Source organism: Coregonus clupeaformis, unplaced genomic scaffold, assembly GCF_020615455.1.
Source record: "Coregonus clupeaformis isolate EN_2021a unplaced genomic scaffold, ASM2061545v1 scaf0115, whole genome shotgun sequence".
In the NCBI taxonomy this organism is placed as follows: domain Eukaryota; kingdom Metazoa; phylum Chordata; class Actinopteri; order Salmoniformes; family Salmonidae; genus Coregonus; species Coregonus clupeaformis.
Genome location: NW_025533570.1, coordinates 234,512 through 248,121, shown reverse-complemented (window position 1 = coordinate 248,121; position 13,610 = coordinate 234,512). Strand labels below are relative to the sequence as shown.

Below are 13,610 nucleotides of genomic sequence, written 5' to 3'. Positions count from 1 at the left end.
GCGGGCCGGGGCTGGCGACGCGCACCATTAGCTTGGTGCGGGAGCAGGAACAGGCCGGGCTGGCGATGCGCACCGTAGGCTTGGTGCAAAGGGCAGGAACAGGCCGGGCCGGGCTGGCGACGCGCACCGTAGGCTTGGTGCGAGTGGCAGGAACAGGCCGGGCCGGGCTGGGGACGCGCATCATTAGCTTGGTGCGGGGAGCAGGAACAGGCCGGGCCGGGCTGGCGACGCGCACCATTAGCTTGGTGCGGGGAGCAGGAACAGGCCGGGCTGGGCTGGCGATGCGCACCGTAGGCTTGGTGCGAAGGGCAGGAACAGGCCGGGCCGGGCTGGCGACGCGCACCGTAGGCTTGGTGCGAGGGGCAGGAACAGGCCGGGCTGGGCTGGCGACGCGCACCGGAGGCTTGGTGCGAGGAGCAGGAACAGGCCGGGCCGGGCTGTGGAGACGGATAGGAGGCCTGGAGTGAAGAGCTGCCACAACCCGTCCTGGCTGAATGCCTACCTTCACACACTCTGTGTGAGGCCTCAGCACAGGACGTACAGGGCTGTGTACCCGTACTGGCATAACAGCACGTGACACTGGCGCAGGATATCCGGGACCGAGGAGAGGCACTGGAGGCCACGAGCGCTGAGCCGGCACACTCCGTCCTGGCTGCATACCCACCTTCGCACGACACGTGCGGGGTGCTCGCACAGGACGTACCGGACTATGCCGGACCACTCGTGGCACAGTACGCAGCTCCGCATACCCCGGAACCTGCCCAGTCTCATGCTGCCATGCCTGAGTACGGGGAGTTGGCTCTGCTCTCCATCCAGGCTCCGCCAACCTGCCTTCTGGCCCCCCAAACCCGGTGGCCTCCTCTCCTAATCTCCCATTTCGCCCTGTGGCAGCCTCCTGCTGCCCAGTCGCCCATGCCGTGTGCCCCCCTAAAAAAATCTGGGGTTGCCTCTCGTCCGTCCGACCAAACGACACTGTTGACGCCGTTGCTCCTCTCTCGCCAGGGCCTTAACCTTAGCCCATGGCCCTTTTCCCCGAGCATGTCCTCCCAGGACCACAGTTGGCCCACCTGGGCCATCGCCAACCTCTCCAGCTCCTTACCCGGCGCTTCCTCCCATGTCCAGGCTGCCTGCTCCTGGACACGCTGCTTGGTCCTGGTATGGTGGGATCTTCTGTCACGATCGTTGAACGGAGTAGACCAAGGCGCAGCGTGATGAGCGAACATACTTTATTATCTTTAGTGATAACAAGAACAAAACAATAAACGAACAACGTGACGTCCTAGGTTAAACAACCAACACGGAACAAACCAAAAGGAACAAGATCCCACAACAACTGTGGGAAAACAACCTGTTTAAATGTGGTTCCCAATCAGAGACAACCAGCAACAGCTGACACTCGTTGCCTCTGGTTGAGAACCACACTGGCCAACATAGAAATCACAACTCTAGAATACCGACATAGAACAAGAACACATAGAATCTACACACCCTGGCTCAACATATAGAGTCCCCAGAGCCAGGGTGTGACACCACAGGCAATGACCTATTTGATTTATGTTGGATTGAGTTGAAATAATGAGGAAACAATGTTGGCATGTTTTACCCTGAGGGATAACAACTAGGTTATTATTATCCTATTATCCTATTAGCGGCCTGTTATTATTAGGCTAATATTATTAACGGGATAGCCCTGAGTGAGTTGTATCAAATTGATGTACAGTAATTGAGACATATATGTCAGTCCTACAATCAAATGAGTGTTACCTGGGGAGTCAGTGAGGACAACATTAAATCTCTGTCTTACCGTGTATCAGCTAACTAGCTATGTAGCAGTTATCCGTCTCTCTTACCTCCTAGCCTACTGGCCCTCCAGCCTCTCAGTCACTAAAAGGGATGTGTGTGTCAGTCTGTGTCTTATAATGCCGTAGCTCAGCTGGTAGAGCACGGCGCTTGTAACGCCAAGGTAGTGGGTTCGATCCCCGGGACCACCCATACACAAAAATTTATGCACGCATGACTGTAAGTCGCTTTGGATAAAAGCGTCTGCTAAATGGCATATTATTATTATTATAATGTTTAGCCTAACCTTGTTAAGGTATTTCAAAAACTATAGTAAGGGGAATTGGCTGAAGCAGTCAGCAGACAGACATGCTAGAAAGTTCCTGATAATGTTGACAGAAGGTTGATTTAATAGGGCTATTTAAGGGCTGTTTGATTAGGTTGTGTGTGTGTGTTTACTTCAATAGTTTACCTTAGACTAGCACTACGTTGACTCAATTAGTCACAATAACAACTAAGCCTTAAGGATGATTGACATGAAGTCATTTACCATTCTTCCATACTCAAGGAGCTTTGTCATTATAATGAGGCATTTTGTCAAGTCGGCTAATCTCACAAACGTATCCCGGCAGGTATTGGCTACTTTGTCTTCTATGAAAGGCTTCTTGGTTTTTATGTCAGATAATCGGCTACTTTCCTCTCTGTGCTGACCTGCCTCTGTAACCAACCCTGTGATTTGTGTTGTGTGTGTGTGTGTGTGTGTGTGTGTGTGTGTGTGTGTGTGAGTCTCTCAGTTAGAGGTGACTGTAGGTCAATCCGTAAACTAGCAGTCAGCAGATAGGCTAGGCTATACTTCCTCCCTCATATCACTGTTCTTGTGCCTGCTCTGCTGCCTGGCTGACTGCTGACTGGTTGACTGCTGCCTGGCTGAGTACTGCCTGGCTGACTACTGCCTGGCTGACTACTGACTGTATGGCTGACTGCTGACTGGCTGACTACTGACTGGCTGACTACTGCCTGGCTGACTGCTGACTGGCTGACTACTGACTGACTGGCTGACTACTGACTGACTGGCTGACTACTGACTGACTGGCTGACTACTGACTGCTGACTACAGACTGTCTGACTGGCTGACTGCTGACTGGCTGACTACTGACCAGTAATGGTGCCGGAGAAGATAATAATAATAATATGCCATTTAGCAGACGCTTTTATCCAAAGCGACTTACAGTCATGCGTGCATAATTTTTTTTTTGTGTATGGGTGGTCCCGGGGATCGAACCCACTACCTTAGCGTTACATGCGCCGTGCTCTACCAGCTGAGCTACAGAGGACCACTGCCGTTTTACAGCCCTCTAACCAATTGTACTATTATGTGTGTTTTTTCGCGTTATTTGTAATTTATTCTGTACATAATGTTTCTGCCACCGTCTCTTATGACCAAAAATAACTTCTGGATATCAGGACAGCGATTACTCACCTCGTATTGGACTAAGATTTTTTCTTCAACGAGTCGGACGCGAAGGATATCCTACAGACACCTGACAAAAGGCCCAAATCCCCGTCATTCGCATGAGAAAGAGACAGAGATATTGTGGGTGTAGGTCGGGGTGCCTTGTAAGGATCCGATGGCGAGCGAGTAAACTGCCTCTCCCATCAATCCTATTAGCCAATGTTCAATCATTTGAAAACAAATTGGACGACCTAAGATTAAGGTTATCCTACCAACGGGACATTAAAAACTGTAATATCTTATGTTTCACAAGTCGTGGCTGAACGACGACATGGATAACATACAGCTGGCGGGATATATACGCTACATCGGCAGGATAGTCGGCAGGATAGAACAGCTGACTCCAGTAAGAAAAGGGGTGGCGGTCTGTGTATATTTGTAAACAACAGCTGGTGCATAAAATCTAATACTAAGGAAGTCTTGAGGTTTTGCTCGCTGGGCTGTAGACCACACTATTTACCAAGGGAGTTTACATCTATATTTTTCGTAGCTGTCTATCTACCACCACAAACCGATGCTGGCACTAAGATTGCACTCAATGAGCTGTATAAGGCCATAAGTAAACAGGAAAACGCTCATCCAGAGGCAGCGCTCCTAGTGGCCGGGGACTTGAATGCAGGGAAACTTAAATCCGTTCTACCTAATTTCTACCAGCATGTTAAATGTGCAACCAGAGACGCATAAAAAGCTCTCCCTCGCCCTCCATTTGGCAAATCTGACCATAACTCTATCCTCCTGATTCCTGCTTATAAGCATAAACTAAAGCAGGAAGCACCAGTGACTCGGTTATTAAAAAAGTGGTCAGATGACGCAGATGCTAAGCTACAGGATGCCTGATTCAGACTGCTACAGTTTTGCTAGATTCAGACTGGAATATGTTCCGGGATTCTTCCGATAGCATTGAGGAGTACACCATATCAGTCACTGGCGTCATCAATAAGTGCATCGAAGACGTCGTCCCCACAGTGACCATACGTACATACCCCAACCAGAAGCCATGGATTACAGGCAACATCCGCACTGAGCTAAAGGGTAGAGCTGCCGCCTTCAAGGAGCGGGACTCTAACCCGGACGCTTATAAGAAATCCCGCTATGCCCTCCGACGAACCATCAAACAGGCAAAGAGTCAATACAGGACTAAGATTGAATCGACGCTCGTCGGATGTGGCAGGGCTTGAAAACTATTACAGACTACAAAGGGAAGCACAGCTGCGAGCTGCCCAGTGACACAAGCCTACCAGACGAGCTAAATCACTTCTATGCTCACGTAGAGGCAAGGAACACTGAAGCATGAATGAGAGCATCAGCTTTTCTGGATGACTATGTCATCACGCTCTCCGTAGCCGATGTGAGTAAGACTTTTAAGCAGGTCAATATTCACAAGGCCGCAGGGCCAGACGGATTACCAGGACGTGTACTCTGAGCATGCGCTGACCAACTGGCAAGTGTCTTCACTGACATTTTCAACATGTCCCTGACTGAGTCTGTAATACCAACATGTTTCAAGCAGACCACCATAGTCCCTGTGCCCAAGGACACTAAGATAACCTGCCTAAATTACTACCGACCCGTAGCACTCACGTCTGTAGCCATGAAGTGCTTTGAAAGGCTGGTCATGGCTCACATCAACACCATTATCCCAGAAACCCTAGACCCACTCCAATTTGCATACCGCTGCAACAGATCCACAGATGATGCAATCTCTATTGCACTCCACACTGCCCTTTCCCACCTGGACAAGAGGAACACCTATATGAGAATGCTATTCATTGACTACAGCTCAGCGTTCAAAACCATAGTGCCCTAAAAGCTCATCACTAAGCTAAGGATCCTGGGACTAAACACCTCCCTCTGCAACTGGATCCTGGACTTCCTGACGGGCCGCCCCCAGGTGGTAAGGGTAGGTAACAACACATCTGCCACGCTGATCCTCAACACAAGGGCTCCTCAGGGGTGCGTGCTCAGTCCCCTCCTGTACTCCCTGTTCACCCATGACTGCATGGCCAGGCACGACTCCAACACCATCATTAAGTTTGCCGACGACACAACAGTGGTAGGCCTGATCACCAACAACGATGAGACAGCCTATAGGGAGGAGGTCAGAGACCTGGCCGTGTGGTGCCAGGATAACAACCTCTCCCTCAACGTGATCAAGACAAAGGAGATGATTGTGGACTACAGGAAAAAACAAAGAAGAGGACTCATCGACGGGGCTGTAGTGGAACAGGTTGAGAGCTTCAAGTTCCTTGGTGTGCACATCACCAACACACTATCATGGTCCAAACACACCAAGACAGTCGTGAAGAGGGCACGACAAAGCCTATTCCCCCTCAGGAGACTGAAAACATTTGGCATGGGTCCTCAGATCCTCAAAAAGTTCTACAGCTGCACCATCGAGAGCATCCTGACTGGTTGCATCACCGCCTGGTATGGCAACTCTCGGCCTCCGACCGCAAGGCACTACAGAGGGTAGTGCGTACGGCCCAGTACATCACTGGGGCCAAACTTCCTGCCATCCAGGACCTCTATACCAGGCGGTGTCAGAGGAAGGCCCTAAAAATTGTCAAAGACTCCAGCCACCCTAGTCATAGACTGTTCTCTCTGCTACCGCACAGCAAGCGGTACCGGAGCGCCAAGTCTAGGTTCAAAAGGCTTCTCAACAGCTTCTACCCCGAAGCCATAAGACTCCTGAACAGCTAATCATGGCTACCCGGACTATTAGCACTGCCCCCCCCCCACCTCATCCCCCTCTTTTACGCTGCTGCTACTCTGTTTATTATTTATGCATAGTCACTTTAACTCTACCCACATGTACATATTACCTCAATTACCTCGACTAGCCGGTGCACCCGCACATTGACTCTGTACCGGTACCCCCCTGTATATAGCCTCCCTACTGTTATTTTATTTTAGTGCTGCTCTTTAGTTATTTGCTTGTATTTTTTTACTTAACACTTTTTTTATTAGACTTTTTCTTTGTTGGTTAAGGGCTTGTAAGTAAGCATTTCACTGTAATGTCTACACCTATTGTATTCGGCGCATGTGGCAAATAAAATTTGATTTGATTTGGTTGACTACTGACTGGCTGACTATTGCCTGGCTGACTACTGACTGGCTGACTACTGACTGGTTGACCGTTGACTGCTGACTACTGCCTGGCTGACTACTGACTGGCTGACTGCTTACTCTCTGACTGCTGACAGTCTGACTACTGCCTGGCTGATGGCTGACTGGCTGACTGCTTACTCTCTGACTGCTGACAGTCTGACTACTGCCTGGCTGACTACTGACTAGCTGACTACTGACTGGCTGACTACTTCCTGGCTGACTACTGCCTGGCTGACTACTGACTACTGACTGACTGACTACTGACTGGCTGACTATTGACTGGCTGACTACTGCCTGGCTGACTACTGACTACTGACTGACTGACTACTGACTGGCTGACTATTGACTGGCTGACTACTGCCTGGCTGACTACTGACTGACTGACTACTGACTGGCGGACTACTGACTGGCTGACTACTTCCTGGCTGACTACTGACTGGCTGACTACTTCCTGGCTGACTACTGCCTGGCTGACTACTGCCTGGCTGACTACTGACTGGTTGCTCTCATTATCACTATCGGTCACTTTGACACACCACAGAGCAAAGCTAGATACAGTATCAACCACTTATTATTTAGCTGCAATGACATTTTAATGCCTGCATGCCGCCCACGACCAGTTAGAACAATTCACTGTGTCAAAGCAGTATGCTCTTGGATTGGAAGTACAAATTAGTGAGTGAATAATATTGACAGGGACAATTGGACAAGGACAAGGACAAGCAAACCAAATTCCTATCATTCATTTCTTAGAAAGAAATCAGCTGACTGAAAAAATCCACTTCCTGTGTCCACTTTTTGGAAAACCTTAATGTTTTGGTCCTGTGTCCTCATTTTGTTGGCCTGTGGTGTAAAGTGTTAAAGTTTCGTAATGGTTAGGTTGATACGAATGAATGCACTCATATAAGTGGACGCACGCGGCATTTTGTCAAATTACTTTATATCGGAGTTGTGCCTGTTGTCATAGAGATAGATAGAGGACTCATCATGGATATAACCTGTTTTAGCATTTACGTTGTCATTTTAAAGTAGTCAACTGGGTGGGGATTCCTATGAGTTGGGAGCAATCAGCCAATGAAGAAGAAGAAAACTGACTACTTTAAAATGGAGATAGCCTCAATGGCGCTGCCAATACTGTCACAGACGCTATAATGGCACAGAAACAAAGATGAGTCCTCTATCTATCTCTATAACCCTATTGTTCACATGCGTATCTGCCCTCTAATTGGCTAGAATGGTCCCACCTGATCTTGTCTCCTCCCGCCTACCTTCCAGCTTTGAAGACATGTATTTCCATCGTTAGAGCGGTCACTTGACTATCTTGTTAATATAATTGACAATCTTTCCTCACAGTCACAACAGGTTTGTGTGTTGTTGACTCCTCCTCCCAGGCCAGCCCTCCTATCCTCCGATCCACCATGTTGATGACTCCTCCTCCCAGGACAGCCCTCCTATCCTCCTATCCACCATGTTGTTGACTCCTCCTCCTCCCAGGCCGGCCCTCCTATCATGCTATCCACCATGTTGTTGACTCCTCCTCCCAGGTCAGCCCTCCTATCCTCCGATCCACCATGTTGTTGGCTCCACCTCCCAGGCCAGCCCTCCTATCCTCCGATCCACCATGTTGTTGACTCCTCCTCCCAGGCCGGCCCTCCTATCCTCCTATCCACCATGTTGTTGACTCCTCCTCCTCCCAGGCCGGCCCTCCTATCCTCCGATATACCATGTTGATGACTCCTCCTCCCAGGCCGGCCCTCCTATCCTCCTATCCACCATGTTGTTGACTCCTCCTCCTCCCAGGCCGGCCCTCCTATCCTCCGATCCACCATGTTGATGACTCCTCCTCCTCCCAGGCCGGCCCTCCTATCCTCCGATCCACCATGTTGATGACTCCTCCTCCCAGGCCGGCCCTCCTATCCTCCTATTCACCATGTTGGCTGGGCTCCACTAAGCACGCACGCCTTGTTTACTCAACTCTTTGTTGCCAAGCCAATCACAGCCTGCCTCTCTCTGTAGAACTGAACTTCAGTCTGTCCTGCCTGGGTAACAGCAGCAACAGTGGAGTTAGGCTAGGCTAGCAGCCTGACTGTGTTCACAGTATTCAGAGGGCTGTGTTGTGTTGTGAAGCTGGAGGGCTCTGTTGTGAATGTAGACAGGGTTCTGGGCTGGCCTCGCCTTCCCCTCAGCTCAGGAAGAGAGAGGAGCGGAATTACTATGTTGTGTTGCAGAGAGGACTCTGGCCTCGCCGCCCTCATTTCAGTACAGGAAGAGCTCTTCCATGAAGAGACAGGAGTGACATATTGATCAAAGCTCAGGCATCTCCTCTTCTCAGCCAGGAAGAGCTCTGTGCTGTGTGAGGAGACAGGAGTGACATGTTGATGACTCACTGTGGCTCCTGAGGGAACAAGACGCATTGTGATAACCAAGATGTGACATGACTGGACAGGAAAGACGTGAATGTTTTGTTCACAGAGAGAGAGATGTGGGTAAGAAGAAGTGTGTTTGTGCGTGGATGAAAAAACACCAAAAGAAATCCCATGGATCTGCCGATACTGTACTGTGTAACCTAGTGGACATACTGTACTGTGTAACCTAGTGGACATACTGTACTGTGTAACCTAGTGGACATACTGTACTGTGTAACCTAGTGGACATACTGTACTGTGTAACCTAGTGGACATACTGTACTGTGTAACCTAGTGGGCATACTGTACTGTGTAACCTAGTGGACGTACTGTACTGTGTAACCTAGTGTGCTGTTGCTATTGCACTGATGTTGTCACTACGGGACTCTACAGTGGAGTGTACCTGCTGGCCCTTCATCAGTAAAGGTAGGAGGAGTGACTGATTGAACTGTTGTTGCTGTGCTGGTGTTAGATCAGAATAGTAGTGTTTGAATTTAGTTTCACAGGAGTTTATTAAAGAACAACTCTGAAAGGAAGATGTCCAGTCGGCTCAAATGGACCAGTTGTGTCTCTACTAATCTCCATTGCTTCAATGTTGTCTGACTGATTGTCAAGAGTTAGGATACTTACCTCCATCTTCATACATGTGTTCTGCCTGGATTATCAGAAAGTAACATTGAAGAGGTAGACATCTGAGAATGTATGTGTTTTCAGTGTTGAGTAAGGGCAGGTTTTCCTGTGACGCTCTATTCTATTGATGTTGCCAACAGCAGAAACAGTCAGGAAGGCTGAGGAATGTCACTGAGTGGCTTTGGGTCAATCTTTCCAAAACACTAGAAAAGCCATGTTTTAACAAGCAAAGTGGTACTGTCTTGGCTGTACCTATTACCATACACACACACACACACGCACACACTAAATTACATTTACATTACATTTTAGTCATTTAGCAGACGCTCTTATCCAGAGCGACTTACAGTTAGTGAGTGCATACATTTTCATACTGGCCCCCGTGGGAATCGAACCCAAAACCCTGGCGTTGCAAACGCCATGCTCTACCAACTGAGTTACACAGGACTTTACATAGATAAAAGTCTGTGTGTATGTGTATACTCCACACACACACACACACACACACACACACACACACACACACACACACACACACACACACACACTAAATTTCACCCCATGACCATTTCCACCACAATCCAAACAGTTTATGTATAATGGCCCCAGTTTGTGGTCCATGAGGAGGGTTGTTGTGGTGCTGGCAGTGCTTCTGACAGCACTGCTCCCTGCTCATTCTCCAAAGCCACCCAGCTGTCAGGCCTCACTGTTATCTGTCAGTCTGTCCAGCCGTCCGTTTGTCTGTTCTATTCTCTCCAGTCCACTTTTGTTACTGATACAGATGAAGTTATAATTGTGAGAAAGTAACACAGAAGCCCTCCCTCCCTCCCTCCCTCCCTCCCTCCCTCCCTCCCTCCCTCCCTCCCTCCCTCCCTCCCTCCCTCCCTCCCTCTCCCTCCCTCCCCTCCCTCCCTCTCTACCTCTCCCTCCCTCCCACCCTCCCCTCACTCCCTCTCTACCTCTCCCTCCCTCCCCTCCCTCCCTCCCTCCCTCCCTCCCCTCACTCCCTCTCTACCCCTCCCTCCCTCCCCTCACTCCCTCTCTACCTCTCCCTCCCTCCCCTCTCTCTCCCTCCCTCCCCTCTCTCTCTACCTCTCCCTCTCTCTACCTCTACCTCTACCTTCACCTCTACCTCTACCTCTACCTCTCTCACTCTCTCTCTCTCTCTCTCTCTCTCTCTCTCTCTCTCTCTCTCTCTACTTCTCCCTCCCCTCTCTCTCTCTACCTCTCCCTCCCCTCTCTCTCTACCTCTCCCTCTCTCTACCTCTCTCTCTCTCTCCCTCCCCTCTCTCTACCTCTACCTCCCCTCTCTCTCTACCTCTCTCTCTCTCTCTCTCTCTCTCTCTCTCTCTCTCTCTCTCTCTCTCTCTACCTCTCCCCCACCCCCCTCTCTCTCTCTCTCTCTCTCTCTCTCTCTCTCTCTCTCTCTCTCTCTCTACCTCCCCCTCGCTCTCTCTCTCTCTCTCTCTCCCTCCTTTCTGTCTATCTACCTTCAGAATATGACAGACAGCTAGCCCCCACCAAAGGAGGCATGGCGTCAGCGTACCTGGACCCCAACCTGAACCACCATGCTGGGCTGGGCGGTGGGGTGGTGAAGCCGGGGACCATGGACCGCGTACTCAAGATCCACCACTACTTGGAGAGCAACAGTGAACCGTCCACCTGGGCCAGCCACATCCGCCATGGAGATGCCACTGACGTCAGGGTGAGCTGAGCAGCTGATTGGGTTAAACGCGGTTTACCACAGTTACAACAACTATGCTTCTTTAAGTTAGTCTCCCTATCATCCGTACAGTAGGCCGGAGGCCAGCGTTCATGAAATAATTTGGGTTCCGAGATCTGGCTACGGCATCTCGAAATGGACAAACAGTACTATTGCCGCTGTTTTCTAGTTTTTCAAGCGAAGGTCTTTTAAGGGAGAATGCAGCACAACTTGTTTAGATGGAAACAGAAAAGTCTGAGCCTTTTGGGTAAAACACTGAGGTAAGCCCTGTATGGAAATGTGCCATATATAAGCAATAGGGTGTAATTTGGGACTCGGGCATCTCACTGTAGAACTCCCCCTATCACCTGGGTGATGTTCAGTAGGGCACATTGCAGCTACAATGTTTTGCAACAGAAAACTAAAACAAGTTTTTCTTATTAGACAGATTCAGTTAGTAACTCGGACTACCTCGCCATTTTAAAGTGTTTCAAAACGTTTCCTCCCTACTGGCCACAACCCGGGTATTTATGAGGTTCCCTGTTGACATTTCTACACATAGCGTCTTCCATCCCCATTAGGTTTAATAATGACCTCTATTCAGATGAAACAAGACTGTAAGAGAGTTTAGGAGGTGAAAAGAATAGCTAGTTAAGTAGGTGATTGAACAAGTGGACTGTTTCTTTGCTACCACATCTCTTCTGTTAGGCGTTTGGCTCTGTAGTCAAGTGACAAAGAGCTTCAATTCAAAGTAGACTACGTCTAATTTATGGTTCAATGGCCTCTAACTTCAATACCTGAAGTAGTGATGTCAGACGACGTTGAGGGATGTAATGGAACATGTCATCCCTGAGAGAGATGGAGGGAGGTCTTCTCGTTAATCATTTTAACCAAGAGGTGGAGTCACTTCTCAGATTGTGTCATAAACCCCACAGTGGCATTTCAATGATGGATTATTTAACCCCTCCACCCCGCGCCATTTCCCTTGCTTCTGCACATAATGACAATCTCTTCCTGGAAGCCTCAGAGAGAAAGGATCTATCATTCAGGGTGACTCTGCCAAACTGTTCTTTCTATTATATCTACTGTCATAGATAGATGGTCCCCTGGAGTCCTCATGTCACCCCTGGACTACAGGGATGGATGGATGGTTCCCCTGGAGTCCTCATGTCACCCCTGGACTACAGGGATGGATGGATAGATGGTCCCCTGGAGTCCTCATGTCACCCCTGGACTACAGGGATGGATGGATAGATGGTCCCCTGGAGTACTCATGTCACCCCTGGACTACAGGGATGGATGGATAGATGGTCCCCTGGAGTACTCATTTCACCCCTGGACTACAGGCATGGATGGATAGATGGTCCCCTGGAGTACTCATGTCACCCCTGGACTACAGGGATGGATGGATAGATGGTCCCCTGGAGTCCTCATGTCACCCCTGGACTACAGGGATGGATGGATAGATGGTCCCCTGGAGTCCTCATGTCACCCCTGGACTACAGGGATGGATGGATAGATGGTCCCCTGGAGTCCTCATGTCACCCCTGGACTACAGGGATGAATGGGCCAAGGAAGGCCCTCCCCACTGCTGTCTGTCACTCTAGCAATATGTCACTATGACTGCTATTCATTTATCTATATCTCCTGCCCTCTGAATCACAAATTACAATATGTAGGACAATTCATTACTGTCAATTACTGTCGATTGAATCTCATCTCTGAGTGATTCCTCCTCTAACCTCAGTGTGTATACTGTCTACACGTCTGTCCATGGACATTGACTGAGATTCATTTCAGAGTGACTCTATAGCCTAAGTGTGTGTCTACATGTGTGTCCCCTGACAGGGTATCATCCAGAAGATAGCAGACATCCACAAGGTGAAGTGTGTGTCCTGTCTGGGCCTGCGTCTCAGCCACCTGCGCTCAGGGGACACCCACTGGCTGCACCCCGACATGGGGGTGTCCCACGTCAGGGAGAGGTATGAGCTGCACCACCCTCAGGAAGAGTGGAGGTAAGAACTAGAACAGAGACATATTCACATACTGTATAAAGCCATATTTACACTGCTGATCCGTCCCTGGTCCCAGTTCTGTTTGTGCTGTTTGACCAACTCCTATGGTCATTGTTGCGTTGCCAAGGCAGCACAAACTGATCTGGGAGCAGGCTACATAGAGACTTTGAAACACTTTATAAAGCCATATTTATGCTGCTGTTTCACCTTAAAAGCCTTGACACTGCCACCTTTATGCATATTGGTTCCATGTAATGCTGCTTTAATATAAATATTCAAACACTTCCTATGAATACCATCGTCATAATGCATTATAAGCGCACGTATAACAACTTTACATAACTTAATTCATAACTCAATTATATGAGTAAGACATCCTTCCTACAGCCTTGCCACTTGAAACCCTTGAACGTGCTTGAATTGTCTTTAACTAGTACCTACTAGCTAAAATGGAAGAT

General features: G+C 49.2%; 1 protein-coding gene across 12 annotated transcripts in view; it reads left to right on the top strand.

Moving 5' to 3' along the window:
• The window catches only part of LOC121543307 (focal adhesion kinase 1), a 162,139-nt gene that overhangs the window by 36,290 nt on the left and 112,239 nt on the right, over positions 1–13,610 (top strand). For 11 of the 12 annotated variants that reach the window (XM_041853101.2, XM_041853091.2, XM_041853093.2 and 8 more), the window contains 2 exons: positions 10,932–11,140; positions 12,986–13,152. In XM_041853101.2, coding sequence (XP_041709035.2) covers positions 10,967–11,140; positions 12,986–13,152 — 341 coding nt within the window. In that variant the 5' untranslated portion in view covers positions 10,932–10,966. Of the gene's footprint in view, positions 1–8,468; positions 9,232–10,931; positions 11,141–12,985; positions 13,153–13,610 lie in introns of those variants that run through there. The other variant, XM_041853092.2, reaches the window with a different exon arrangement.